Consider the following 27,278-nt stretch of genomic DNA (forward strand, 5'->3'; position numbering starts at 1 on the left):
ATTTCACAAGTAAAAACAATGAAATCAACAATTTTTTTTCTTTTATAGCCCAAATAGTTTATTTTATCCACATGAATTGATCAAGCCATTTTACCGCACTGCGCATGTTTTTTGCGCCCGTCAGGCAAAAACATTTTTTGATGCCATTTTAATTTGGGCTGTCCCTTTTTATTTATTTTTTTTAAGCGAGGAAACCATCTGAAAAAAAAAAAAAAAAAAAAACATACTTGTGGAGTTTATATGGCCATCATACTGTTCTAATCAACACAACGCTAAATCATGTTCAACTGCTTCGTCAAGATGTTGAAAATATTTCAATTAATTACGCAGTACCATCTTCAAAAATTGTATTAAACGGCGCCAGTGGACTGTGTTAGCGGCTAGCGCTACAGTGACGTGATTTCATCCCGTGGTACCCCCTTGAGATTGACAAGGTTATTGCCTTGCCTATTACGACGCATATTTCGTCCGAGCCGATCCGACGTTCGCTCGGGGGGCTCCGGGCTTTGCCTGGCAAGTGTGGGGCGGAACATTCTCATGTAAGTCTACGGCCGGCGTGGAATTGCAAAGAGACCTGCCGTCATGTTTGACGAGGGCCCAAAGTGCTCAGCGGTGTTGTTGCTGGCTCAGGCAGTTGGGCGCACAGTCGTGAATGAGCGCCGATACCTCTCTGCTGACGCTCGGTTTGTGGCGCCTCTGCGTCTTTCTTACATGAATTGGCCTCCTCCGAGAGAATTTCCTCTCGCCGACGTTTTGGCGAGGACTTGCCGAGCGACGGCCGCTTCTGTGTCAGCAGCTTCTCGCCCCCGTTGTCGCTCCACATTTGGGAGGTTTCATTCAGTAAACGCCCGAGTGTGTGATGAATGTTTCCTGTCATTCGTGGGGAAGCACTTTAGCTACTTTGACTGTTGTAATGGTTTTGATTGGAATTTGTCCCTTCTCATCTAAGTGCATCTTTGACTTTGGCCAGATGACTGTTAATTTGTTCAAAGGTCCGCATATAGCAGAAAACTAGAAAAGATGAAATCTTTATCCAATATCGAGTACGACTATAAATAAGTGCTACTATATTTTTCAGTGTTTCCACATATTCAGCAATTACTGTCAATATATCGATCCCTGAATTCCCTTTTAGGCGTCTTGAAGGCACATCGCCATGTTCTTGAAGTTGTACGTATTTGCCTGATGGAGATGCGGCTCATATTTTTACGTTATCCGGAAAGGCGAACGAAGCCCAATGCACTTAAATGCCGATTTTAAGTTCTGCGTCATTGTTTTTCATGCGCTAATATTTCCGATTGATATTCGAGCTGCTCGGCAGTATGCGGGCGCCATCAAAGTGCAAGAAACCCTTTCTGAGCTGCAACCGCCGCTATTCGCTAAGCTAGATGGGAATAAAGTAGCGGGCGGTAAAATGACCAGAAGGAGTACCGGTACTTTGTCACTTCTCATGACGTTGATCATTGTGTCAATTGCAGTTCACTGGTAGCGCTCCTTTTAGTTTGGTAGAATTCAATCGTTTTTCTTTTCAGTGCAGTGAACCCTGGCTTAGTCCTTGTCAGCCATTTGCATTCGTCTCGTTTTTGGGCTTATTTGCGCTCAAGCCAAAATACAAAAACTATATTTTTGCTGTGTTATTGTGCCTTCTTGGTGCCAAGGAGCAGTATCGAAGTGAATTGAGGAGCTTCATCTGGGCAAAATGAGTTCCGTTTTTGTTAGCTGGTAGAAAAAAAGTGATGGAAATTGCGCCGTCAAGAAGACCTCAATCAAAATATCATCTGTGATTCATGATTGATCTCCAATGAATTGTATAGTTTGGGTTTGACTGTGGAAATGTTACTGCGTCTAACCGATGAAGAGCGTTGAGTCAGCTTGAACTATGAATTTTGCACGTCAACCTGTGGGGACATCATCACCCCCTGAGCGTTTGGCCAGAACTGACCTAACCCACCGCCCCCTGCAACCTTCTCGCTCTCCACTTCAAAACGAGACAAGGAAACAACAGGGAGTTCTCCAATGTCAAGAAAATAGTCAAGGAAAACAGAGCGTGAAAGACTCGTTGGGTTTCCAGGAAAGGTGCACTGTTATCGGCGAATGTTTCTCCGCATTGTGTGGTTGTTTAACTAAGGCCGCTGCGCTGTTTCCACAGAAGAATCCGCCTGGTGGCATTCCTGTGGCTGTTGACGTCAGGAGGTTTCTGGCACTCGCTTGCAATCACAATGAAGTAACTGCCGCGGCTGTCATTTTGTGGGACACTCCATTGATTGTGGTTAAAAGAACAATGCACTTTGCTTGTCCGAGGCTCGCCGGTTATCTCCGTATTATGTACGCTCCCGAACATGTTTACGTAAGGCTATTTTTGCATGTGCACGTGTTCTAAAAACGCTGGCAACACAAGTGATTGCGTGACACCCCTAAGTTGAAAATGTCCACATTTTCCACTTTCCGTTCCAAGGAGTTTTTGCAAAATCTCAATTTGCGTGCTGTACCGGCAGATGACAACAGCATTTCTGATTGGTCTGGTGGACTCGTTTCCTCAACAACTGAAGTGGCTGTTCAGGAAAGATGGCTTGTCGAAGGGGAATCATTTGCAAGCGCAGCAAAGCCTCAAACATTCGTGAATTTGCAAACATGAATTGCGTTGCGGAGTCCAAACGTCTGAAGTGTTCGACCTTTTCCTAACGCTCCAGAACCACGTCCTCATGAGCTGGCTCCTTTCACAGTATCTTTGCTCGTGAGTTGCTAAAGGTACGATTCCTGCAACCTTTACATGCTTGAGGGTGATAATCCTCGAGGGCTCAGCTTGTCTGTTAAATCAGCGGTCCAGCGGACTTGCATAGAATTTAAAATGCAATTGAAATCTTTACTTTGACGTGTGGTTCCAGTCTGAGTTCTTCAGACACCGACAATCAATAAAATATTTTTCTGACTCTGGCAACGCACCTTGAGTTATCGTCTGTTCGTTTTCAGGCTGCAAACATGTTACTCATCAGTCGCTTGACCTCTGTCATCGTCATTGTAATTATTAATGGTAATGTTATGCATCAGTAGTTTGACCAATGGCTTCATTTTTCTCACCCGTTTCATTGTTTAACAGCAGCCACAAGTTTAAAAAAAAAAAAAATAAAATAAAATAAAGCTAACACACCATGTGGTCGCAGTGAGTATTAACGAAGTACAGATTTTATTGTACTTGAGTAAAATTTCACTTTTTCTGCCTGCAAAGGTGCTCACGCCTCTCAACAAGAATGACCGGGCTGTCGTTTGTTTGGTGGTGCGTTTGAATGTGAAGAGGTCGAGCCCTGAGCCCCCGCGGCTGCTCGGCTTTACGGCGTCTCCGTCTTTTATCCTAATTTATCCAAACAAGGTTGTTAATATTAAATTGATAGGTCAATATATGTTCTTGGAATAGTTCACTGTGACAAATAATGCAATAATAATTTATGGCAAACTTCCCACATGATCAACCAAAGAGATTTCTTGGAATGTAGAATTTCTGCACTTTGATGTACTCGACTCTGCGTCTCTCTCTCTCCCCCCCCCCCCCCCTCCCTGCTTAAACATGGAAGTGTCAATAGCTTGCAACCACTGAAACATGTTTCAGTTTCCTATTAGCCAGCCCAAAGCCCCGGCTGGGATCCTCGTAGCGGCCCGTGAGCTTGTTGAATTTTTTTTCCGGAGCCGAAACGCAAGCGCAACGGCGGTGCTGCGGTTGATTTTTTTCTCTCTCGGTGAGCCAGCCCCCCTCCCCCTGGGCTTCGCTCTGGTTCCAGCAGTGAGTCATCATCTCAGCCGCGAGTGAGAAGCGGGAAAAGTCCGGTTCATTTAGGGTTCAGGGACTCTGTGCTTCATTCCCCCCCACTCTTCTCTTTCTTGACATCAAGACCAGCTCCGAACGCAAGAATGATCTCAACCCTTAAACCCGAGCCATTTTTCGTGCCCACATATCTTGTCCATTTTACGAGATCAATTGTTCAATTGGTCTTTTTCCAAGTTTGGACTGTCATTGGTGCTGGAAGCTAAAAATGCTGCGTTAGTACAGGTTCTGACCTTGTAACTGTTTTCGTCGCTTAGCATGATGTGGAGGTCGATTTACAGTTCACCGTCAAAAGTTGAAGAGGCAAACGCGTCGCTGCTGACTTGCTTGTAACGTACTTCGGAGCGGCATGGCTTCGATATATTTTCTATTGCTTCCAACACTATTTTCATGAGTTTTATCAACGACAAATGCCTCTCCTGTGCTATATTTGTCACTTACTTTTTATTTCGGCAACCTGTTCAGTGTTTTGTTTTGTTTTTTTTCTATTCTTGGCTCCTGTGTTTTGTGTGGAGCAATGTCTAGTTAAATTTTGTAAATATTGTCGCATAGGTCAAAAAACCAGCGGTGACATTGTGTATGCGTTCAACTTGTGCGTAAGAACTTTTCTACACATCGGGGAATGAGCCCCGTTGAGCGAATTCATGTCGGCGCTGCTGTTGACCACTCGGTTATAGCCACGCCCCCCTCCCCCAATGCTGTGTATGTATTGGTGGACAAACGGCAATTGTGTATTTTGATTTGTCCAAATGCTGCTTCCTGAAAGCATCCTCTCGAAGGTTCGGGTGAGTCCGGCACCCGTTGGAAAATTCATGACTCAACTTTGCATTATTATTAGTGTCTTCCGGCCTCTGCGCTGAAGTGCGCCATTAATGTGTCCGGTTGGTTCCGTGTTGACCGTGTGCCAGACCGAGAGCACCTCTTCAAAAGTCTGTCCGGAGACCATGTGGAGAGTGCGGTCATTGGAGGGAAGGAAAATGAGGGGGGAGGTAGAACGGGGAGGCCTTTCTTTGGCTTTTCTGCCTCTGTCATTAAGGTCTCCCATGTCAAATCCAGATGGAGCTGGTACCTTGTGCGCAAGTGTAAGTTCAGACTGTGACCCACCCAAATGCACACAATCCAAGCCCTCGGTTTTAGCCGCCAAGCGGGGCATCTCATGCCAGCTTCCAGACCTCGGCCATCTGCACTCAGTGAGCCAGAAGGGTCAGACGGCTCATCAGCAGTCTTTGAACGGGCTTGGCTAAGCACGTCTGTTCGTGTGACACTTAACTCCCTGTTTGGATCCGCATCAAGGCTCGTCGTCTATCATCTCTTTCCTCTGCTGCTGTCTTTTTTGTTGTTGTTGTTTTGTTTCATTTACAGAGGCTGTAAAGTTGGAAAAAAAACAAAACCTTTGGCAATTGTGGTACTTTGTTGTTGAGTGCCCATTTTCTTGTTTACTTGTCTTTGGTTCAGAGCTGTATTTGGATGTTTTTAGACGCTTAATGATCACATTCTGGACGAGGCAGGGGCCATTCATTATCAGATGCGAATTGGATTTTTCAAACTCAGATCCAAATGTAGGCCAAAAGTCGAACGACTTACTTCATAACGAGTAGCAACTTCTCGTCTTTATTTTTCCTTTTGTGAAGTAACGTTACTGCAAAAAAAGTGACGATAGCCGTGCTTGTCAGCTAGTTATCTGCCACGCTAGAGAGTCAATTGTATTTATTCCACCAATTGTAGACGCGTTCGTCGTCATAACTCGTGTCAAACGTTCATTTCAAGATTGCAAAAACGTCATATATCAACATGTCAGTGACTTGTAAATGTCTCCTTCCTCGAGCAAGCTGCCGTAAGTACCTTGACCGAAGGCTTGCACACCCTGGAGAGGTGACATCGGGTCCCCCTTCCCCATGGGCTCACCGCATCTGGGAGGGGCCATAGGGGTCGGGTGCACTGTGAGCTGGACGGTGGCTGACTCCATCCCGGAGTTGCCCACAGTGAGAGGCGCCGAGCTGGGGTGGCTACACTTATTGCACTTGGGTATACTTATTATTAATTATTATATCGAGGGCTCTTGTTCACGAGTGAGGCAACATTTTGCATGGCAAAAGTTTTTTTGTTTTTTCATCCTGGCCTGTTGAAGAAAAGCCTCCGTCGCATAGTGACGATGTGCTATTTTAACTGATGAGCCCCGTGCAGTGCGCTTGCCAGATTGGTATCAGGTCTTTCATTCATATTTTGTGATGAGTTTGGTGTCACGGAACGGGAGAGGCATGTTTTCGATGAGGTGTGCCGCCACTACGAGGAGCTGCTATGCGCCCTCGGGCTAAGAAACCAGACACTTTCTCTTCCCCTGTAACGCAACATCCATGAAGGTGACGAATGGTGGGCTCCCCACAAGCTAACACAGATCTTGTTGTTGATATTATATCTTTATGGACTTGATGTAGAGTGTCTCAGGCAAATTGGACTCAGGTTTATACCTGGAAGTGTTGCTCGTTGCATCAAGTTTGCAATTTTGCCTATTGTGGTTTCCTGCGTTGTATCCTCTTAAGTGGGGCACATACATACCGATAACCTAGTTGCAGTTTTTTGCTCTTTCTGAAAAGACAAAACGTCGCAGGACTCCTCAAGTCCACTGTTAATAGGAAAGTAGCCCACCAATTGTCACAGGGTTGCCTCGAGATACGAGTGACTCAACTTTTTGGAGATAAAAGCCGTCGTTCGACGGTTTGAATTAGTCCGAGCACTGTTTGGCGGCGGTGAACTCTGCTCACTGCACAATAAGCAGCAAATCGCCAAGCAGTGAGCAGTTGTTTATAAAAAAAGAAGCGTCAAGGTCTTCAATGCCACTTCTTCCACTTGACGTTTTTTGTAAGACGAAACAAAATGACACAAAATATCTTCTTGCGAGGGACAGCAGGAAGAAAGCAGGTCAAGAGCTTCTGTCCAAAGTCCAAACTAGTCCGTGTTTGGACCCAACAAGGTGACGTAAGTTCAGAGAACTTTGCAATTGCAAGAGACGGAAAGGTCGCGCTACTTGAAATGGGGAGAAAAGGCAAAATATGACGGACAGACAGACAGGATTCCCACATCCTCGTCTTTTCTGCCTGGAACCTCACCTTCCACACTCCCGCAGTTTTCCCTATCCTCCACCCCGCCCTCCTCCGCTTTCATGAGAAGGCGTGCGTGCTCCACTCTGGGAACCGTATCGATCGTCCTCATTTTCCTGGATCCTAACCAGTCATCTTTCCTTCTCATTACCAATGGGGGAGGACGGTTGTTGCCATGTGGCTCGAATGGTAGAGCAGAAGATTGTTGCACTCAAGTATTGTCGCGATGAAGTGGAATTCATGTGGATCGAAAGCAGCATTAGCGACCCTCCTCTCACGTAGCGTTTTCTTAGATTACGCACGTCTCATGTTTTTTTAATTTTTTGTGTCTTCTCACTTCAGGAAGTTTGGGGAGCGCCCTCAGCCACAGCGCCTAACCAGGTGAGACTCACACGCCCATTTTTTTTTTTTTTTTTTAAATAGCACTGGGTTACTTGGGTTGGATTTTTTTTTTTTTTTTTTGTCTTAAAATTTGTGGTTTCCATGTGTGCGTACATGTTTGTGAGAGCGGCTGTTAGGGCAACGCGTGCACGCACACGCAGGCTCACCGGCAGTGCAAATGTCGAGCATTGTGTTTGCAGTCCTTGACAGCGCTTCCCTTAAAAAAGCCCCCCCCCCAAGCACTCAAGTCTTTTAGCTGCCCGAGCCTCCGCCTGACTGAAAATGCCATGGCCTGGATGTGTTTTCCAGTGTGCACTGTGACGCTACTCCTGTCTGGCCTGCAAATATTTCATATCACTGCAAATCTTTGTTTCCTTACCAGAATTTCCTCGGTCGCTTGTAAAGATGACAGAGCATACTCGGTTTCCCGTGATTGTACCTTCTGTACCGGCAGTCCAGTTTTTATAGGACATACAGAATCAGGACCAGTATCAATAACACAGGAGATGCTTCATCCCACAGCTCACGCCTGGACACGCACAATTTTTATGATTATTTTTTTTTAAACATTGTTCTGTCATGTATCCCCTTAATAAACAGGGGTTCATTGTCGTGTAATTGCCTAATTGCAAGGCTGTAAATCTCCCAATCCATTTTGAACTGGATCAGCCTTAATCTCCTTTAGCCTCCCCGCTCTCTTGGAGGGGAGGGGGGGGGGAAGCCCCTCCCACTCACTGTGAGGGGCCTCTTGGTTACCATAACAAAGGCCCCGTCTAACCCAAGCGTGCGGCTTGGGTGTTGCGCGGCAGAGCGAGTGGGAAGCACGAGCGTGTCAGGTGTCATTGACATCTGTGCGTGGACGAGGGGCGCAGTGCTCGTGTCGTCTCCCCCACCCCCCACCCCCGCCCCTTTTTAGCCGGCATCAACGGTTCAGCTCAGCGCACCCCCACCCGCCATCTCCATCCTCGGATGGACGCAGCTGGAGGGAGCAAGTGGAGTTCTTTTCTTTGGACCGCGGCGGCGTTAAAGGGGGTCAACCCGCGTGTGTAATATGCATGCATGTTCCGTAGTCTGTAAAGTAGATGAATGCTGGGATTAGGAAGCAAAAACCACCGTGTGTGTAATATGCATGCATGTTCCGTAGTCTGTAAAGTAGATCAATGCTGGGATTAGGAAGCAAAAACCACCGCTGATAGTAGACACCCCCAACCCCAGCCCAATTAAAAAAACAAAAATTGCATATATGACTAGTTTAACCCCTAAATATACACCACCACACCTGTGTTGCTGTTCCAGAGAAGCCATGAGGAATTACCTAAAGGAGCGAGGGGACCAAACTGTCATGATCCTGCACGCAAAGGTCGCACAGAAATCCTACGGCAACGAGAAAAGGTGAACGGTCCCTCCACGGGTTTTTTTCCCCCTTCCTTCCTTCCTTGTTTTTTGTTGCACTCGTCCCAGGTATCGCAGAGGCCCGTTTTCCTTGGCCCATCAAAGTTCATCTTCCGGACGGGGATGCAGCTGATGTTACATGAGAAGCATATAAAGGACAAGTTTTCCAAAGTGTTCAATGACCGCTCATGAATCCTAGATTGCCAGTGCCACACGTCCATTTGAATCTCTCATTGTTGGTGTTTGTCTGCCCTCTGCTGGTTGTAAAGGTGCAATGCACTCTGGTCTTACAGGACTGAATGAAAACAAAAACGAATGCAAATTGTCAATTCACAAGTAAATTCATGTATGCCACTAAAACAAAATGTTTAAGAACTTTTCTTGTCAGAAAAGTGGAGCATTAGTTTGTCTTCATTTTGGAGACTGCAACATTTTGTGCAATCATTTTAATGACAATGCAGATGTACAACAGTACCAGATGAGTCTGAACAATTTTGGGTTTGGTCGATGTTTCCAGGTTCTTCTGCCCTCCCCCCTGCGTGTACCTGATGGGCAGCGGCTGGAAAAAAAAGAAGGAGCAGATGGAGCGGGACGGCTGCTCCGAGCAGGAGTCGCAGCCGTGCGCCTTCATCGGCATCGGCAACAGCGACCAGGAAATGCAGCAGCTTAATTTAGAGGGGAAGGTACGACGCCCGGCTGCCACCCCGTAGCGCTCGTAGCTCAAGTTACGGGACGTCGCTTGGGGGGCTGGAATGGATTTGTGGCCTTTTAGTAGGGAGATTTGATTCCGTATGCAGTTTAATTGAGTTAGGAGTTTGGTCGGTCACCCAAGAAATGAAAATGGTTACTCGCGGTGCCGCTCACTATAAGTACGTATTTTTCATGCTCGGCGGTCACGTGACTCATCTGGTCCGCCACCATCTCCCATCCCCAGAACTATTGCACTGCCAAAACCTTGTACATATCGGACTCCGACAAGAGAAAGCACTTCATGTTGTCTGTCAAGATGTTCTACGGCAACAGCGCCGACATCGGTGTCTTCCTCAGCAAGAGGATCAAGGTCATCTCCAAGCCCTCCAAAAAGAAACAGTCCCTGAAAAACGCCGACTGTAAGTAGTGCAGTCACTCAGTTATGTCACAAGCAGGCCACCTGCAACCTTTCACGGGCTGTTTTCCTCTCCGCTTATCACTCACTGTTAACACAGCTGCTCTGGAAGCAGACGTTTGCCAAATTTGATTTTCAAAAGGGACGCGTGGGTCAGGTCTTTTGTAGTCTTGGTAGTTTTAAAAAAAAAAGTTAAAATATGTGTTTTCACAATAATAGGAAAAATGAATATGTAGTTCATCACACAATTTAGTTAAATACCAAATGTTCAAATCCTATTTTAAACATGTTGATTAAAAATTCAAATACATTCAAATTGTTTAATTCATTTAAGGAATTCTCACTTGGTGTTACAGTCGACGGCGTTATTTCAATTCTAATGCAGTAACCAATTTAATCCAATCTAATGTTGACAGTACCAGTAGTTCATTGTCACTTTTATTTTTCTCATCATAATTACTCTCATAAAACAACACGAGTTCAAATATTTTTCAGCCCAAAATATTTCATTGAATTTCAATTTAACAATTTCTAAATTAAATAAATACAACCGATTGAATTCATTTGCAGTATTTGTCTTAATGGAAGGAGTCACTTTTCAAATTGAATTTTAAATTAAATAAAAGCTGGAATTTATTCACTATAGTTGTTTTTTGTTTTCCAATAAATGACCCATTTATTACATGACCAATGAAGCAAATTGTTTTCATTAACCACTGGCGTAAACTAGGCCTCCATGAATGCGACAAATACAACAGGACTTTTGATAATGTTAATACTCTGTCGGTTTGATTAAAAATAATATACATTTAAAAAAAAAAAAGCAGGCAAAAAAAGCCTCCCTATACTTATTTTTCCAGTATGCATCGCGTCCGGCACCAAGGTGGCGCTGTTCAATCGTCTGCGCTCCCAAACAGTCAGCACACGCTATCTCCATGTCGAGGGGGGCAACTTCCACGCCAGCTCCCAACAATGGGGAGCCTTCTACATCCATTTGTGTAAGTCGCCCCCCGCCCTCCAAAAAAAAAAAAAACAAAAAAAAACCCCTTGTGGTGATGGTGGAGCATTTGCTCTTGTGTTCCAGTGGATGACGAGGAGTCAGAGGGTGAGGAGTTCACCGTGAGAGACGGTTACATCCACTACGGCCAGACGGTCAAGCTAGTGTGTTCGGTCACCGGCATGGCGCTGCCCAGACTGGTACGGGCGAAAGCCGTCGCGTCTCCTTTCCTTTCCCCTCCTTAACGTTCCCCCGTTTTACCCCCCTCAGATAATTCGTAAGGTGGATAAGCAGACGGCGCTGCTGGACGCCGACGATCCGGTATCCCAGCTCCACAAGTGTGCCTTCTACCTGAAGGACACCGAGCGCATGTACCTGTGCCTCTCGCAAGAAAGGATCATCCAGTTTCAAGTGGGTTTGGTAAAGGGGGGGGGCCCACAAAAAAAAAAAAAAAAAAAACAACCCAGGCTTATCCATAAGATAAAAAATAATAATAATAACTGTGTTCATCGCTTCCAATATGAATGAGTGTCCATTCTCTGGCCGCGCTTGAATCATATGTCGTGTGCCTAATGGCACTTGGACTCACACAATAAATATGAATATAAGTAAATAGAACACGCCCCCTTCTGAGATGCTAGTACGCTAACTAGTAGGCGCAAAATCAGCAGCATAGAACAAGGATGCCTGCATGTTGTGCTTCATACAGTGCACAATTATGACAAGGGAACAGGTGAAAAATATTTCAGATGTGACAGCACGTCATAGAACGTTTGTAAAATAGCGACTGCAAAAACAGAAACTCTTCAATTCTTCGGAGCCAGATGACGATGTTGTCGTACGACGCGCTGTCACGTAGCCCGGCGGTGAGTGGTATTTGTTTCAGTCCTTCAAAATATGTCTTGCCATCACTTGTGGACTGGTACCTTTAAAAAAATATACATATCTATAATGTGCCTTGTTGCAATGTCAGGGAATTGAAGTATGTATTTTAATAATTGTGTACAAGGAATGGCCGTCACCGATTGGGAAATGCCAGTATTTTGAGGATATTTGATCATTAAAATGTGTATTTAATATTTGATTTTTTTTTTTTTTTTTTTTTCGAAATTGCTTTGCAATCACGCACTCCCTTCTTCCAGGCCACACCGTGCCCAAAGGAACCAAACAAGGAGATGATCAACGACGGCGCCTCCTGGACAATCATCAGCACGGACAAGGCCGAGTACACTTTCTACGAGGGCATGGGCCCGGTCCAGTCGCCTGTCACCCCCGTGCCTGTGGTCGAGAGCCTACAGGTTGTTCTTCTTGATTATTACCATAATCGTTGATATGCGACGGGGGTAAGAGTCCTGACCCGTCGTTTTGCGTTTGTCCCGGCGCAGCTCAACGGCGGCGGAGACGTCGCCATGCTGGAGCTGACGGGACAGAACTTCACTCCGAACCTGCGAGTGTGGTTCGGAGACGTCGAGGCTGAGACCATGTACAGGTGCGTCTTTGGCATATCCTAACATCCATTTTCCGTATCTAGTAAGTGGCCCTTTTTCGCAGGCGATACACGCCAGACCCACCCGCGATAAATATCTGTCTTCATATAAAATGTGGCAATTTGGCAGACTGTGAACAATTCCAAAAAACGTCCAGTTGAAGAAAACAATGACATGATTTGCGCATATTTAAAGCACCCGTGAAAAGTTGACCTCACCATATTGGAAAAGGTCACAGATCCCTGGAAACCAAAAACGCGTTCCTGTCTGCAGGTGCGCAGAGAGCATGCTGTGCGTAGTGCCCGACATCTCGGCCTTCCGCGAAGGCTGGCGCTGGGTGCGGCAGCCCGTCCAGGTCCCGGTCACGCTGGTAAGAAACGACGGCCTCATCTACTCCACCTCACTGACCTTCACCTACACTCCCGAACCCGGGCCGCGGCCGCACTGCAACGCCGCCGGCGCCATCCTGCGAGCCGGCAACTCCGGCCTGCTGGGCAACAGCGGCGCCCCCGAAGCGGGACCCGGCGTCTACGGTCCCGGAACGGGCGTGACGTCCTCGTCGGCCGCCGCCGCTGTGGTCTCCTAACGCTCAATCCGCAAACTAGGATACCGCCAGGGAGAGAACAATTTTGGAATACTTCAACAAAATACACACACACACACACACACAGAAAAAAAAAGTTCTGTGTTTCAGTTATGGATATGTGGAAATGAAAAATTCATTGTGCGAGAAAAAGGAAGAAATGTGGGGGGAAATCTGAAGGAGCGATGTCACAAAGCTGCCCTCGTGACAGGACTGGGCAAAACGTGGTCTCCTCTCGCCCCCCCAGCCCCCCACGCCGGGATCCGTTCCTGCTGTTCGGGAAAGTTGCCGCTTCCCGCTCCAGGTTCCTGTTCCCGTTTTGCACTGCCCTCCAGATGCTTCCTAATCCCAAGTATTCCTCCTGCGTCGGCTGTGCTCTGGAGATGTGTTGTTGGGGGCGGCGCGCGGACGCCGACGTGACGTTAACGTAGTTTTTTTTGTTGTTGTTGTTTTTGTTTTTTTTTTTCTGGACCAAGGATCTTGTATAAGCTTTAGTAAAGGTACACTTTTCTCCATACCTTTTTTTTATATAAAACATATTGTACACTTTTGTTACCAAATAGTTTGTATTCCTGCTATGAACTTGTGCCCCCCTCCCAACCTGTCCTTTTCCCACTTTCTTCTGCCGGAAGGGGGAGAATCTAAAAGTCTGTGTGCGTGCGTGCGTGCGTGCGTGTCAGGGGAACCACCTCAAGAGGGCCTATTTTTTATTCTTCTTGGTTTTTATGAAGTCTTTGAAAGAAAAGCTTTAAGCAACGCCTTTGCCTTGCCTGCAATACATGCGCCATGTCTCCTTTTTGGATTCCCACTCATCACTGGAGCATTTTTTTTTTTTTCCTTCTTCCCAACGCACTCGTACAACTCTGGAAAAATCGAGTCTGAGTCCTGTGTTCGAGACCCGTGTGTGGATACAGTCCATATCATGTGGCTCACGTGGACGCGTCTTCCAAGTGACAGTGACAAAAAAAGACACTTATTCAATTCAATGTGGCCTTACTAACATGTTACAATGACAGGAGGGGGAAAAAAAAAAAAAAACGCTTCTGCTCACCTTCATGTCCAGTTTCTGTCGGTACTGTCACACGAGAGCCTTTGGGTTTTTTTTTTTTTTTTTTTTTGGAAAATCCATCAAGTGTTTGCACTCACGGAGCATATCAAGGCCTTCTTTGTGTGTTGTTGAAGTTTTCCTAACAGCAATATTGTACAGCTCGCGAGCACCACGACTTCACCAGCCAGCCCGTAAATACCGCGTGCGCGTCGTTTTGAAAAGAAACGTCGTCGTTGGACACACTCCATCGACTCTCCAAATAGTCCGAAAAGGAAGAGGAAGCGGGGAGGTACGTGTGACCTCACCGTACCGCTGCAAAGTTGAATGTGTGCTGAATGAAGTTGAAAGGAGAGAAAAAGATTAAAAAAAAAAAAAAGAAATTAAGTTATGCCACCCTCATCATGAAATGTTGAATATTTTAATATTTTAAATTATTGGAAGAAAGTTCCCCCTCATGTCAAAAAAAAAAGTGCATTATCGCCTGTGCTGCCTCGATGGGCCTGGGATTTTTTTTTTTTTTTTTTAATTCTTCTTCTGGTGATGATAAGGAAACGTCTGCATTTGTCAAGCAACGAAGCAAAGTGTAGCGACACAAATTCCCTTTAGCGGCCAGGTCCGGCCCTCCTCTGCCCTCCGCTGGTATTTTTGGCTTTTGTTTACACGTGGACCCTCATTTTCTTCCCCATCTGGCGCCTTCCTCGTCCGACGAGTACAGCCGCTCAAACTCTGAGCCGCTCTGTGTTTGAAAGGGACTTTGCCGAGGGCTACAAAAACATGTTACATGCCTTCTTAACGCGATCCCTTTTTTGTTTTGTTTTTTAATTTTCTCTTCTGGAAGCAGCTTTTTTGTTTTTTTTTCCCGAGGTTATAATGAGCGCCGAACAATGTATGTAAGCTCTTAAAAATGCCAAATGTCTGATCGTGTAGGTCTTTTTTTTTTCATGCACTGCACAGTGAGAGGCAGCTTTAAACATGAAACAAACAAAATAAAAAAAAAAGTCGCGCTCAGTCTTACTCCAAGGTCCCATGCCATCATCCCCCCCCCACCGGCCCCCAATCCTTGTCCTTTTATCACATTTGCCTGAACATTTGGATTGAAAATGCCCAGAGTTCCCTTAACAATGATATATATTTTACACAATTATTTGGTGTGGAAAGTCGCTTTGCTTTGCTCTGCTCGGTTCTTGGCGGGAAGATGTCACGTTGGGATTGTTGGCACGTGAGCCGCTGAATGAAAATTTAAAGGACGTTTTGACGCCCAACACCCCACCCCACCCCCGGTCACCCACCCCAATTCACTTCAAACGCTGGCTTAAAACCCAAAAATGGCGAGTAGGTGGGTACCACCCGCCCACTTGTAGTTAGAAAGTACGTCACAAAGGGGAAAATCCCAATTTTCTCATTTTGTAAACCTTTTACGTTGCCTTTTGTATTCAATCGACAACCAGCATCGATGTCAAATTGCGTATCAAACTTTTTTTTCAATTTTTATTTTGTGTGTGTGTGTGTGTGTACCTTGATGGCATGGTACCTTTTAAGACAATTTCAAACTTTTTTTTTTTTTCTTGCTCTCACTATTTACGCCCCTTATTTAATACCACCTTTGCTCACTCACTGTTATCTGTGTTATTCTAGTACTGGTCATTGTGGTAGTATACTCAGTGCTCAAAGGGTAGAAACCTGTGCTGTTTTGTAACATTTAGCAATAGCATCAAAAACAAAGGGGGTGATTATTTTGTATTTCATTTTATTTTTTGGGGGGGGGAATAGCATAGCCTTTGTTTTTGTACATATCATGGCTCTGGATCATTCTGAAAAATATGTCATTGGAAAAAAAAATAACAAACAAAGGGCGGGGGAATGGCATCAAACAATAAACAAAAAGTTATCAAGTTCAACTTTGTATTTTTTTTTAATAAATGAGTCAGCAGAAGCATAATGAGAAATATTTCCACCCAAGAATGGTGTCACAGTCAAACTGGAACTTCTTTTGTGGTCCACATTCAGTTCTCGCCACCATTTTTTTTTTTTTTGCCCACTACACAGCAGCAGAAATTGTTCTGCGCAGCCCAAATGACCTCATTCTTTCTTTCTTTTTCTTTCTTTCTTTTTCTTTCTCTCTCTCCCCCCGTTTGCAGATTTGAGTCCGCAAGAGCCTGCTGGGGAATGCGAGGACTGTTTCCACGCCGCAGGTGTTTCCATCCCCACCGACAAAGATAAGACGGCGGTCTGAAAGTAAACACTCGCTTGGTGGTTTGTGAGGGTTTCAAAAATGCCGCGTATTTGCTTTTTGGGCTTCAAAACAATGGGAAACAATTTTTTTATCACAAAGTAAGAATGCCGCTTTGTAAAGCAAGGCACGCTTTTTCACCGCTCCCTGTGGTAGTACATGTGTAGTGTGCACCTAGAAGGACTACCCTGTATGGTGGCCTGTGAAGCTTTTCAAGCTACTTTGGTGTTTTTTGTTTGTTTGTTTTGTGGAAGACTTCCCTGCCGCGTGGTGCGCGTTGCCTGATGAGGGAAGCGCTTTGAGTCAAGAGTCCAAATGCTGTGCAAATGTGGCAGCCCGTGTGATGCCCCCACCAGTTCTGGGACAACACTGAAATCCACCTCAGACCACTTCCGGCGGCAGCAGCGAGCGAATGCTGGTCAAGCTGATGTACGAGGTGAGGGCGCCGAGAGCGCCTTGACTTTGGTTCTGCTCGGCGTTCTGGTCCGGGTTCCGCTCGGCCGTCTGCTCGGGGTACGGAGGGATGTAGAGCTCTACGAATGTTTCGCCCAGCTCCTCGGCGGAGATGTCCTTGTGGGGCTCGGGAGCCTGCTCGGGGGGCTGCTGCGTGCTCTCCTGGGCGCTCTCCTCGGCGGGTTGCTGGGGGAGGAACACCTGGCGCCGCGCCAGCCTCTGCTGGCGCTTCTCCTGGTGCTTTTGGTGGCGCTTGTTCCGACGCTTCTCTTGGCGCTTGTGCAGAGCGCTCTCCTCGGGCCCCTCGTACCATTTGGCCTCAATGACCTGGGTCCAAAGGTCTACGGCGCGCGCCTTGAGCTGCAAGGACGAGAAGGTGGTCGCCATGCCCTGGCGGAAGCGCTTGTTCATGAAGCAGTAGATGATGGGATTGACGCAGGTGGACGTGTATGACAGGAGGTGGATGAAGGAGATGGGCGCGCCCGTCAGACGGTGTCCCAACCGCGGGTCGTAAGCCTGCCACGCGTTGACCACGAAGATCGGGGTCCAGCACACGAAGAACAAGCAGACGATGACCAGGAGCATGCGGACCACCCGCTTCTTGGCCAGCAGCCTGGCGGTGTTGCTCCGGAAGCCCAAGTGGCCCACCATGATTTTGGCGTCGGCGTTGGCTTTCCCCTGCAGGGTGAGTCGCTTTTTTAAATGAATGTAGCAACCGTCGCCGTCGCTCGTTTGAATGCTGCTAAAGCTGGCTGGTCTGTCTGTAAGGAGAGGAGAACGTCGTCTTTAACCGCTCAGGTGACGGCGAGTGGCTCACAGGTAGCCGTACCTTTGGCTGATGTCCTGTTGGACAGCTCGAACCTGATGCCCTTGTAGAGTTCCACGGAGATGAGTCCGTAGGCGGTCAGCATCACGGTGCCGGGCAGGAAGAAGAGCAGCAGCAACAAGGACGTATACCTGCAAGAGACGGAGAGAGACAAAGGCCTGAAATCCAGCTCACCTCCTCGCCGTGTCTGCCTTTGGTCTGGTTTTCGGCGTACCAGTACGCCAGGAGGTTTTGGTTCTGCCACATCATGCGGCACATGTAGCCGACGGTGTTGTCGCGGCGATTAAACGGCTTCAGGGAGCTGGAAGCGACGTAGGGCAGCATCAGAGACAAGGACGTCAGCCAAGTGGCACTGATGACCTTCAGCGCGTGTGACCTGGTCTGCCACGTCCTGGAGGTCAAGGGTCTGCAGATGGCGCTGTAGCGTTCAAGCGCGATGGCCACCATGTTGTAGGTGGAAACGCTCACAGAGACCCCTGAAAGTTGCAAACGGTACCGTGAGGAACTGAAGTGCACTTGCATTAGGAGCTTCAGACATTTTCTGATTAACGTTTTTGCTGCCCGTTGTGTGGTGTTTGCATTTGACAAATGGCTCGCAATTGGTCGCGTTTGAGACCTTCTCGTTTGACGCCCGAGGGGTTTCGGTTGCAAACGGGCACACGGTCGCGTCGTGTTCTCGGGCGATGTCAAAGAGTCCAGCGGCAGCTCATTACAACGTCAGTACTGTGATTCCACGGCCAGCGGCGCCATACCCATGAAGTACATGATCATCTTGCATGTGCCGTTGCCGAAGATGAAGGTCCGCATGAGGTTGGAGATGAGGGTGAAGGGGATGCACACCAGGGCGACCATCAGGTCGCTCACGGCCAGGGAGAGCAAGAAGAGGTTGGTGACGGTGCGCATGCGCAGGTTTCGAGACAGCACGGCGATGATGAGGCCGTTGCCCACCACGCTGATGAGGAAGATGACACAGTACAGGAAAACACGCACGGCGTTGCCGAAATCTACCAAGAGTGGGACACCAACAAGAACAAGGCTCAAAAATGACACGTCCGTAACACAACGAGCGCTCTGGAATGCCGGCCGGCGTGCGTAATGCGCTTTTACGCACCGAACCCGACCGCTCCAAGTTCAAGCGGCGGTCGTCGGAAGGAAGCGGACAAACGATCGGTACCTTTCACGTTGGCGTCCGGTCGAGCGAGTCTCGTAGGCTCACATCCAGACACGTTTCCGGGGCCCAAGTTGCACAAAAGCCTGCTGATTTCCGTCGAGTTGAGCATTTCGCGCAGGGTGAGGGCGTCCATGGTGCGGAGGGGGGGGGGGGGGAATGAGTATGCCGCGATGTGTGATTTTTTTTTTTTTTTTTTTAATTTGGATTTCAAGGTGTACTCCCCCCCGCCCCGCCCCGCCCCAGTTCAAGCCGTGCTGGCTGGCTGGCTGGCTGGCTGGCTGGCTGGCTTTTGCTGGCTTGCTGGCTGCGCGGCTGCACTTACGCTCCGGTCCGCACTGGACTCTCTTGTGGGCCCCCTCAGGGCTCTGTGCTTGTTACCGTTTGGCTTTCTTGACGTCAGCACTTAGTGACACAACGTCGCATCACAGGTGGCCGCCCCCCGCATCGTCATCCGCGACTAGTGACGTCACGCGCCTATGTTTTTCCACTTCAGGGTCGAACAATTAAAAAAAAAAAATTACACTTATGTGTGACTGATTTGAAACAATTTAGTCTAATCGATTCAAAAGAGTTTTTAGTTCGCTTTTAAATGTTGGTTGTCTTGGTCGTCCTGGTCTTACCTGTTCACTTTCTGACTTCATGCATCTTTCCTTTCTCCTCCCTCTCATCCTTTCTTTTGCTTCTTTCCTTCCATCCGAGTGCACTTCCCTCATATGCTTGATTCTTTATTCGGTTTATCTTTACTCTCTTGCTTTTCTTTTCTCGTTCCTCCCTTCATTTCCGTATTCTTATACCAGCTTTGTCATCATAACAAGTGAAAACTTACATTTACTAAATGAAAATCAAACATGTAGTTAAAGCAATAAAATATTGTATGTAAAAGTATTTTACCGCTCGTATGTATTATTTTATTTGCATTTGGAATGACGATGTTTATTTCAAAGGGATGTTTGTGCCGTACTGTGTGTTTAGCGAATTGTTCGGTTTGTCCCAGTGGAGTTGCCGTTGTAGACGCAGCTTTTTTTTTTCGTACAAGCCCAATTAAAACCTCTTCGCCATTCAAGCTCCCTTTCGGTCGTCAAAGTCGTCGCGGCTGCCTGACGGAAACATGGACGAAGACGGAGACTTGTCTGCGACTATTGCTCAGCTCGCCCGACGCCTGAAGAGAAGCCATTTGCACGCTGAAATGGAGCGACAAGCTCGGGTGAGTCTACTAGCATTAGCTTCCCGGCGGCTAACCCAAACAAACATCCCTCAAGCCGCGCTCTTTTTCGAACCGGTTGCAGGAGTGTTTGCATCAGCCCGAGATCCAACTGGACACTCTCAAGGAGGACGTGCGCAATTTCCTCAGAATCTCAGGTGCGACATTGCTAAATTGCTACAGGTAACACACGAGCTTATTTGTTTGGGTTTTTTTTTTTTTGGTGTGTGTGTGTGTGTGTGTGTGTGTTTTTGTCTCCCCCCACAGGCTGGGAAAGGATGCTCCAGAATGCAGTACATCGGGAATTACATGTGTAAGTTGAAACAACCTTATTCATAATAAAACTTGAGGACGCACCAATTCTTCCCCCCGCCCCCCTCCACACACCAAAAGTACAGGAGCTCCTTTAGTTTCCATCGGACATTTCAAGGTTATCCGGTTTATTACAACCACTGTTGCACTTTCCCTAAAAGAAGCCGAACTTGTGATGTCATTGGAATCGTGTACTTATTTTGTGCAAATGTATCTGCAGTTGTAACTTTCTTCCTTCTTTTCTTAAGGTATTCGCGAAAGGCACTTTGACATATGTAACTGTGTGTTTGGGAAATGATATTCAGTAATTCTTGCCCAATTCATTGGCTAGTTTTGAGCAGTACGTATTCCTTTTTTTTTTTTTCTCCCGAAGTTGTATAAAATTGTCATTACTTTGCAACAATAAGAAAATTTCTAAATGATTGCAGTCTGTCTTAGTTGTGAGTTCTGAAAAGGGTTTTAATTGATTGCACAGTTTTTTTTAGCAGTTTTAATTGCACACTTTTTAGCTTCAGAGTTTGCAGTTTCTCTCAACTCTCAGATGCAAACACTCAAGTGCGCCCCCTCCACCCCCCGATCCCCCTCACTCAGCCCCCGAATGCACTTGCAGCTGTTTGGATGAGCTTCACTCAAGTTTATTCAGCGCCAAAGACCACCCACCTTTTGGTCAAGAAAAAAAAAAAAAATGACGGCTCTGACTTTTTGGGGAAAAAAAATAAAGTATTTTGCATTTATTTCCAGCGGCGGGCTGCCGCCGAGCCTCCTGACGGCCCCCCCGGAGCACCTAAAAGAGCCTTTAGCCTACATGCGCAAAGCCCAGGTTAGCGTCTGACTACTTCCTGTTGCCACTTCTGTGACTTCTGACCTTCAGTGTGTTGTAATTTGTGTGTCAGGTCAGCTGGGAACGGCGCATCTTGAAAAGTCTGAACAGCATGAGCACGGAGCTGGCAGTCCCCCTGGCCCGAATGGTAAGATGCGCACAGCGGGTTGGAAAAACAAACCCCCCCCAAAAAAAACAGGGATGAGGATTTTCCGCCGAATCGTGGAATCCCGAGTTTTTTTTTTCAAATGAAAATGTCATTGTTGTCAATACGATTAGGCCGATCTGTAGCACTGGCCCAAGTACAACTTGTACGTGCAGTAGCTTATTTGATATAAATTTCGCTCAGTCTACATTTTTATGTTTGAAGTTTGGCAAAATTATTTGGGTTGTTTGGAGTCATATTTTAAGTTTTCAAAATAGTATGATTGCCCTGTATTTTACACTGTTAGAAGTAACCAGAGGTCACCATCAAACAGTGTTTTATATTACAAAAATAAAATGAAAAATGTGCCAAAGGGGGGGTACGTAAAGTAACCATTGTGTGTCTTTGTTGTTTTTGCGCCAGAGGCCCGCACTCGAGCGACAGGAGCTTAGCAACAAATGGAACGAGATGGGCACGGATGAGCCAGGTATAGATATATATGTATATATATATATATATTTTTTTTTTTCATTATTTTTTAAAACATCTGTCACACATTGTTTTTTATATGAAACATTCCGTCAGATAGAAAGCTATCGTATCTTCCATGCGGCTTTTATCCGAACTTGTACTTGGTGGTGGATCCAAGCACTCCTTTTAGTTTTAATAACATTCGGGACGGGCGGCTATAAACACGGCCGCTGCAGATGCTGTCCAGACGCCGCCGCCGCCGAGCCCCGCCCTCCTGTCCAAATAGTGACACTTGAATTTACTCGCCGGCCGCAGCGCCTTGACGGAAAGTTCCGGGGTGCCGTCGTCGCCTTCCTGTTCTTGCCTGTCGACGTTGCGGTGCGCGGCGGCCCTGCAAATTGTCGTCGCGTCAAATCGGTTGGCGGTACCGAGCAGGAATGTCCGCTCCGGGTTCGTAACGGCCCGTCTCACTTATCCCCGGTATTATTTGGCTCAAATTGAGGCAAAGATGAGATATTTGTAGTGCTTGTATGTATTTATTCGACTCCCTAAAAGCATAGAGTAATAATGAAATCCAATGTAAAGAATGATCAATTTGCTGTCAGTGACCCCCCCCGCCCCGATTCACATTCAAATTATGAAAAAAGTCTCGTTTTTTTCCACCAGTTGTATTCAAATGTTATAAGAATGACGACGGATGCTAATCATTGCTAGCGTACACAACATTGTACAGCGCAGTGCGTTCTGTAACTAACTGACCTGTAAACCTCACCTGTCCACAAATATGAATGCTCGAAAGCAGAAATTTGCTAGACTGACCCGTCGACGCGTTCCACAAAAATCTCAGCCTTTATCCAAGATTGGGCTCCTTTCCCACGTTTGTCGGCTTGCAGACTTGAGCCGCTTCAGGCCCGTCTACGCCCCCAAAGACTTCCTGGAGGTGAGCGCACGTCGCGGCGCGGCCGCCGCACCCTCGGCGCCGAGCGCCCTCACCGTGTGGCTTGCGCGCAGGTGATCGTCGCCCTGCGCAGCCCCAACCACCACTGCGGCGGCGAGGATGTCGGCGCCAAGAGCCACTGGGGCCTTGTCCGGGTCCCCCTGGATGTCAAGGACGTGGCCCAGCTGGTGGGGGGGGGGGGTCAACGTTGACACTTACTCACTGCGTCCCGGTTCGTGCTTTTCATGGCTTTCTCTCCCCCAGAGAGGAGCCTACGCGGAGCTGAGCCTCGCCGCTGGGCAGCTGGGGGTCGACGACAACGCCCACATCCATCCAGGCATTGACCCTTTCTGTCATTAGCACATTTCATATTTCATCTCTGCATCCGCAATCAGTGAGCCGTGATGTGGCGAGGATCCACCTGAACGCTCGTGTGCATTCTTTGCAGATTTGTTTGAAAACGACTACGTTGACATCGGGAAGAGAGGTAAGAACGCTCGGCGTGCTCGGATCCCGTCTGGCGGCTTCTCATCCTCTCGCGTGGTCGCAGCGCTCGCCGAGCGGGACAGTGCTGCGGCGCAGCAGTACAGCCGGCGGGGCTGCCCCACCGGGCTCCGGGCGGACCTCTGGGCCCTCATCCTGAACTCTGTCAACCACTCGCAGGTCGGGACCCAATGTGCTCGATGCGCGCACGCCATCTGTGTTTGTTGGAAAGCAGCTGCCGTGATTCCCAAAAGGCTTTTTTTTCTTTTCGTTTGGTAACTGCTCCTTGTTTGGCCCATTTGGCCCTGAAAGTGCACGATTTAGCATTCTGGGTCAAATCCAGTGCCATCCTACAGTTTATGGGGTAAATGTGCTTTTCTCCCTTCAAAGTACAGCAATCCCTTGTTTTTCGCGGGTTACTGGGACCAGAACCACCCGCGAAAAGTGGAAAAACCGCAAAGTGTGTGTGAGAATGCTGTCATTGGTCGACGTCGCCCCGGTGACCAATCGTGCGGCTTGTATCAATGCGTCTTCCCGCAATATGGCAATATTTTTCACAAGTGAAACGCACGCAGTAGCGTAACGCTCCTCCTTGATCCAAGTTCGACTACTTTGGGTCGAAACGACGTGCGCTGTCTCTCTGGCTGCGCCAAAGTGTTACGTAAACCGGGCCATAAAACTGCAAGACAGATCCCGGCAGGAGAGTCTGGAGAGTGTCTTGGATTTTTTTTTTTTTTTTTTTTTTTTTTCCCCCCCGAGTGCGCCATTTTGTTTCCCGCGCTTCCGCAGCACAGATCCATCACCTCGCGTATGTCACGGGGAGGACGGTTTTATCGCCGCAAGTTTTAATGGCATCCGTTGCGACGGACGCTGTGACAAAGCGCGTGTAACGTCCGAACAACGTCGTCGATCCGGATGAAGTTGTCTGGGCGGAACTGTGGAGCAGCTGGCAAAGCATTGGCCTCGCAGCTCTGAGGACCCGGGTTCGATCCCGGCCCCGCCTGCGCGGAGCTTGCATGTTCTTCCGCGTGCCACTCCTGTTTCCTCCCACATCCCAAAATCATGCAAAATTAATTGGACACTCTAACATTGCCCCTAGTTGTGATTGCGACTGCAAACTCTTGCTTGTCTCGATGCGGCTGGCGACCAGTTCAGGGCGCACCCTGCCTGTTGACAGCTGGGATAGGCTCCAGGACTCCCCGTGACCCTTGTGAGGACAAGCGGCAAAAGAAAATGGATGGATGTCTGGTGGCTTTGTCTGCCACCTGAGAGCTGAAGTCTGCCATGGCCTCTTGTGCTTTTGTGCGTTTCCTTTTTTTTTTTTTTTTTTTTGTTTTTGTTTTTGTTTCCGTCAGCGCCACTTTTCTCTTTTCAGGACGTGATGCATTATGAGCAGCTGAAGGCGGGAGTCCTCCAACATGACCTGCTGGTGGACAACCTCATCTACAAGGTGAGCCGACCTCGGCGGCCGAGTGACGCGCGCCGTCCCTTTTTTAAAAAAAAATTTTTTTGGGGGGCCCGCAGGATGTGAAGCTAACAGCCAGTAACGACGACTACTACTTTGTCTTCGAAGACTTCCTCTACCAGGTACGCCGTTTTCGCGCACGGGGTCCGTCCGTCCGTCGGTCGGTCGGGGGGGGGGGTGTTCCGGCGATGACCGACGCATCCGTTTCCGTTCAGGTGCTGCTGTGCTTCTCCCGGGACGCCGCCGTCTTGGAGCACTTCAAGTACAACAGCGCCACTCCGCCCAAGTCCTACATCCGAGGTGAGGCCCGCGCCAATTGCGCACGTGTGGCCCAATGGTGTCCCGAGTGTTTGTCTCGCAGGGAAGGAAGGAGATGAGGACTGCGCCGTCTTTTATCCTCCCAACGGTGAGAGCCGCATCTTGACTTTGGCTCCGCTACTTCTCAAAAGTGAATTTCAGTTGTCGGGATTGCAAAAAGCGAGATGACTTTTTTTGTTGTTTTTTTTTGGGGGGGGTTTTCACCGTTATTCAGCGGGCGGCCCTTTAAGGGAGACATTTTCTCCATTTAATTTCAAAAGTCAAACCCGTTTCTCGAGTATCCGCACGGGTCATGGAGAAAAACCCGAAGAGGCGTGTACTCGTTTGTAGACTTTTAACACGAGCATCTGAAATTCATGTCGACTTTGGAACAGGTGTGGTCCCGTTCCACGGCTTCTCGATGTACGGTGAGTCAAACGGCCGCCACCGCGCGACTTCAACGGGACGGAAATCCCTAAAAGGACGCCGGCCCGTCTTTCAGTGGCCCCGCTGTGCTTCCTGTATAACGAGCCGTCCAAGCTGTACAGCGTCTTCCGGGAGATGTACATCCGCTACTTCTTCCGACTGCACTCCGTCTCTTCAGCGTGCTCGGTAAGGACCCGCCGCCGCCGCCGCCGGCCACTTCGTGCCGACGCTCGACCTCCGGGCCTTTCCCTTCCGCCGCAGGGCATCGTGTCTCTGTGCCTGCTTTTCGAGCGGCTCCTGCAAACTCACCTGCCGCAGCTCTTCTACCACCTTCGACAGATCGGCGCTCAGCCGTAAGTCTGCCGGGGAGAAATTCACTTTTTGGCACCGCCGTGCACCGAGATGTTCGTTATTCAAGGTCCAGTTAAAGTGAAACGGGTACTTTAGCGATTTGGCCGAAGCAAAATTGACCAAAGGGTTGGTGGAGGCTCATTTTCAGCACTGGCAGGCACCAGGTTGGTCGTCAGCCGGTGAAAATTGACACAAACGCGCATAATTTTAAAAAGTGATCCGTTGGTCAGTGAGGTTAAAGAAAATAAACAACAAGAAAGAACAGGTAATATGATTTTAATAAGTAAAAAGGTTTGATTTTGGGGATTGGTTTCAAAATTGTCATTAAATGATTAATTTTCAAAGTTTTTGCATTCACTTAATTGTAATTAGTCAAGCATTTAACATAAAATGCATGAAGAAATGAATCAAAAACTGTCACGTTTTGAATCAGATTTCCAGAGGCAGTGTGCTGTAGTGCTGCCACCTGTTGGCTAAGCGTCTCACTACAAAAACATTGCGTTCACCCCACGCCTTTTTTTTAATTTTTGATTTGTTTTTGTTTTCTTTCCCCTCTGCAGGTTGCGAATCGCATTTAAGTGGATGGTCCGAGCATTTTCAGGCTATCTTTGCACTGACCAGCTGCTTTTTCTTTGGGACCGAATCCTGGGCTATGACACACTGGAGCTGATCGCAGGTAATATCTGTTCTTAATTGAGTGAATTGAAATGTATGAATTTCTTTTTTTTTTTTTTTTTTTTTTTTGTGACTGATGTGAACCCCTCCCAGTCCTGGCAGCCGCCATCTTCGCCTTTCGGGCTGAGAACCTGATGGAAGTGACGTCTCTGGCTTCAGCCGAGGTACACCTACCGCTTACCCGTGCACCCGTCACACACTCATGGCTGGTTACTACTACCAAAGCATACATTTTAAGCAATAAATAAATGTATTTCTTGAGTTATTTTATTATATAAAGTATTTAAACTATACATGTATTTCTACAATGCAGTTTATTATCAGTAAAAGCTAAAAAAAAAAAAAATACTTTAAAAAGCCCATTTTTTTTATGCTTGGAACGCATTATTTCTTTTTCCATTCATCGTAATGGGAAACATCGATTCTGTTTTCGAACAAATCACTTCTCAAACTGTTTTCTGGAACGGATTGTGGTTGAGAACTGAGGCATCGCTGTATATCAAATCCATGACTCGTATCCAGGTCAGGGTGTAGTCCAACTTTTGCCTGAAGTTAGCTCGTGGCCACACTTTTGAGGACAAGTGGCTTGGAAAACAATGATGAGAGAAGACAGCAACAAAATCACAGCCCAAAAACAGATTCTGTTGTGGTCTTGTGGATTTTTCTGGTTTTAGAGAAAGCCATTTGAAGTCATTTTTCGTAATCACGTACGGAAAACCATAAACGGGAGCCGCATGAAGTAATCTTTTGGTCATGTGGTCCACCGCAGGCTGTCCTCGCTGACCTTTCAACCCTGAAAGTCGTGCCGCTCATCCAGCTCTTCCTGTTTGCCGGCTAGCCGAACGTCCCGGCTCGCGACAACCAAGTAAACGTCACCCAACTCTTTACTTGTTGACGTGTCGCAACGCATTTCGTTTCTGCCACTGAAAGAAGTATGAAAAATGATGCGACTGATTAAATGCTGTGCCACACAGAGTGGCTCCAACTATTTGAAAACAATTCAGTTCTTTCATTTTGTAAAAATGCAATCATTTTCATCTTTTTTATAAACCGTTTACATTCCATTTAGTACTTTTTTTTTTTTTAAATGAATCCCTTTTGTGCATT

At 47.4% G+C, this 27,278-nt stretch overlaps 3 protein-coding genes across 7 annotated transcripts in view; 2 read left to right on the forward strand and 1 right to left on the reverse strand.

The window, feature by feature from the left end:
* Positions 1-16,143, forward strand: part of rbpjb (recombination signal binding protein for immunoglobulin kappa J region b) — a 29,823-nt gene extending 13,680 nt beyond the window's left edge. For 2 of the 4 annotated variants that reach the window (XM_061808133.1, XM_061808135.1), the window contains exons 2-11: positions 7,258-7,296; positions 8,593-8,688; positions 9,206-9,371; positions 9,623-9,797; positions 10,654-10,791; positions 10,878-10,990; positions 11,061-11,201; positions 11,933-12,088; positions 12,176-12,279; positions 12,551-15,202. In XM_061808133.1, coding sequence (XP_061664117.1) covers positions 7,258-7,296; positions 8,593-8,688; positions 9,206-9,371; positions 9,623-9,797; positions 10,654-10,791; positions 10,878-10,990; positions 11,061-11,201; positions 11,933-12,088; positions 12,176-12,279; positions 12,551-12,863 — 1,441 coding nt within the window. In that variant the 3' untranslated portion in view covers positions 12,864-15,202. Of the gene's footprint in view, positions 1-7,257; positions 7,297-8,592; positions 8,689-9,205; positions 9,372-9,622; positions 9,798-10,653; positions 10,792-10,877; positions 10,991-11,060; positions 11,202-11,932; positions 12,089-12,175; positions 12,280-12,550; positions 15,203-16,046 lie in introns of those variants that run through there. The other 2 variants (XM_061808137.1, XM_061808136.1) reach the window with 2 other exon arrangements.
* Positions 16,144-16,435: 292 nt separating this feature from the next.
* On the forward strand, positions 16,436-27,237 carry tbc1d19 (TBC1 domain family, member 19). Of its 2 annotated transcripts, none has more exons than XM_061808131.1 (22): positions 16,436-16,574; positions 19,653-19,792; positions 19,875-19,947; positions 20,057-20,102; positions 20,843-20,921; positions 20,995-21,069; positions 21,490-21,553; positions 22,431-22,477; positions 22,549-22,662; positions 22,739-22,811; positions 22,923-22,961; positions 23,025-23,137; positions 24,333-24,407; positions 24,482-24,544; positions 24,638-24,722; positions 24,784-24,828; positions 25,115-25,147; positions 25,222-25,331; positions 25,407-25,498; positions 26,057-26,172; positions 26,265-26,335; positions 26,941-27,237. In XM_061808131.1, exons 1-22 carry the CDS (start codon positions 16,454-16,456, stop codon positions 27,007-27,009), a joined length of 1,743 nt encoding a protein of 580 aa, XP_061664115.1. In that variant the 5' UTR covers positions 16,436-16,453; the 3' UTR covers positions 27,010-27,237. The 2 variants fall into 2 exon arrangements, with proteins under 2 accessions (XP_061664115.1, XP_061664116.1); XM_061808132.1 differs by lacking the exon at positions 16,436-16,574 and adding an exon at positions 18,896-19,016.
* LOC133494370 (gastrin/cholecystokinin type B receptor-like) lies at positions 18,011-18,740 on the reverse strand. The gene is made up of 2 exons (XM_061808142.1): positions 18,592-18,740; positions 18,011-18,421 (listed from the first exon to the last, which is right to left on the reverse strand). Exons 1-2 carry the CDS (start codon positions 18,719-18,721, stop codon positions 18,135-18,137), a joined length of 417 nt encoding a protein of 138 aa, XP_061664126.1. The 5' UTR covers positions 18,722-18,740; the 3' UTR covers positions 18,011-18,134.
* Positions 27,238-27,278: the final 41 nt, after the last annotated feature.

Source organism: Syngnathoides biaculeatus, chromosome 21 (assembly GCF_019802595.1).
Source record: "Syngnathoides biaculeatus isolate LvHL_M chromosome 21, ASM1980259v1, whole genome shotgun sequence".
In the NCBI taxonomy this organism is placed as follows: domain Eukaryota; kingdom Metazoa; phylum Chordata; class Actinopteri; order Syngnathiformes; family Syngnathidae; genus Syngnathoides; species Syngnathoides biaculeatus.

What these genes read in the sequence shown, in the direction of transcription:
- tbc1d19 (XM_061808131.1), top strand. Translation starts at nt 16,454, where the DNA reads ATGCTGTGCAAATGTGGCAGCCCGTGTGATGCCCCCACCAGTTCTGGG. An exon ending in CAATTTCCTCAGAATCTCAG is followed by an intron (nt 19,948 to 20,056) that starts GTGCGACATTGC and finishes CTCCCCCCACAG; the next exon opens with GCTGGGAAAGGATGCTCCAG. An exon ending in GCCCAAGTCCTACATCCGAG is followed by an intron (nt 24,723 to 24,783) that starts GTGAGGCCCGCG and finishes TTTGTCTCGCAG; the next exon opens with GGAAGGAAGGAGATGAGGAC.
- LOC133494370 (XM_061808142.1), bottom strand. Translation starts at nt 18,721, where the DNA reads ATGGACGCCCTCACCCTGCGCGAAATGCTCAACTCGACGGAAATCAGC. An exon ending in ACCGGACGCCAACGTGAAAG is followed by an intron (nt 18,422 to 18,591) that starts GTACCGATCGTT and finishes CACTCTTGGTAG; the next exon opens with ATTTCGGCAACGCCGTGCGT.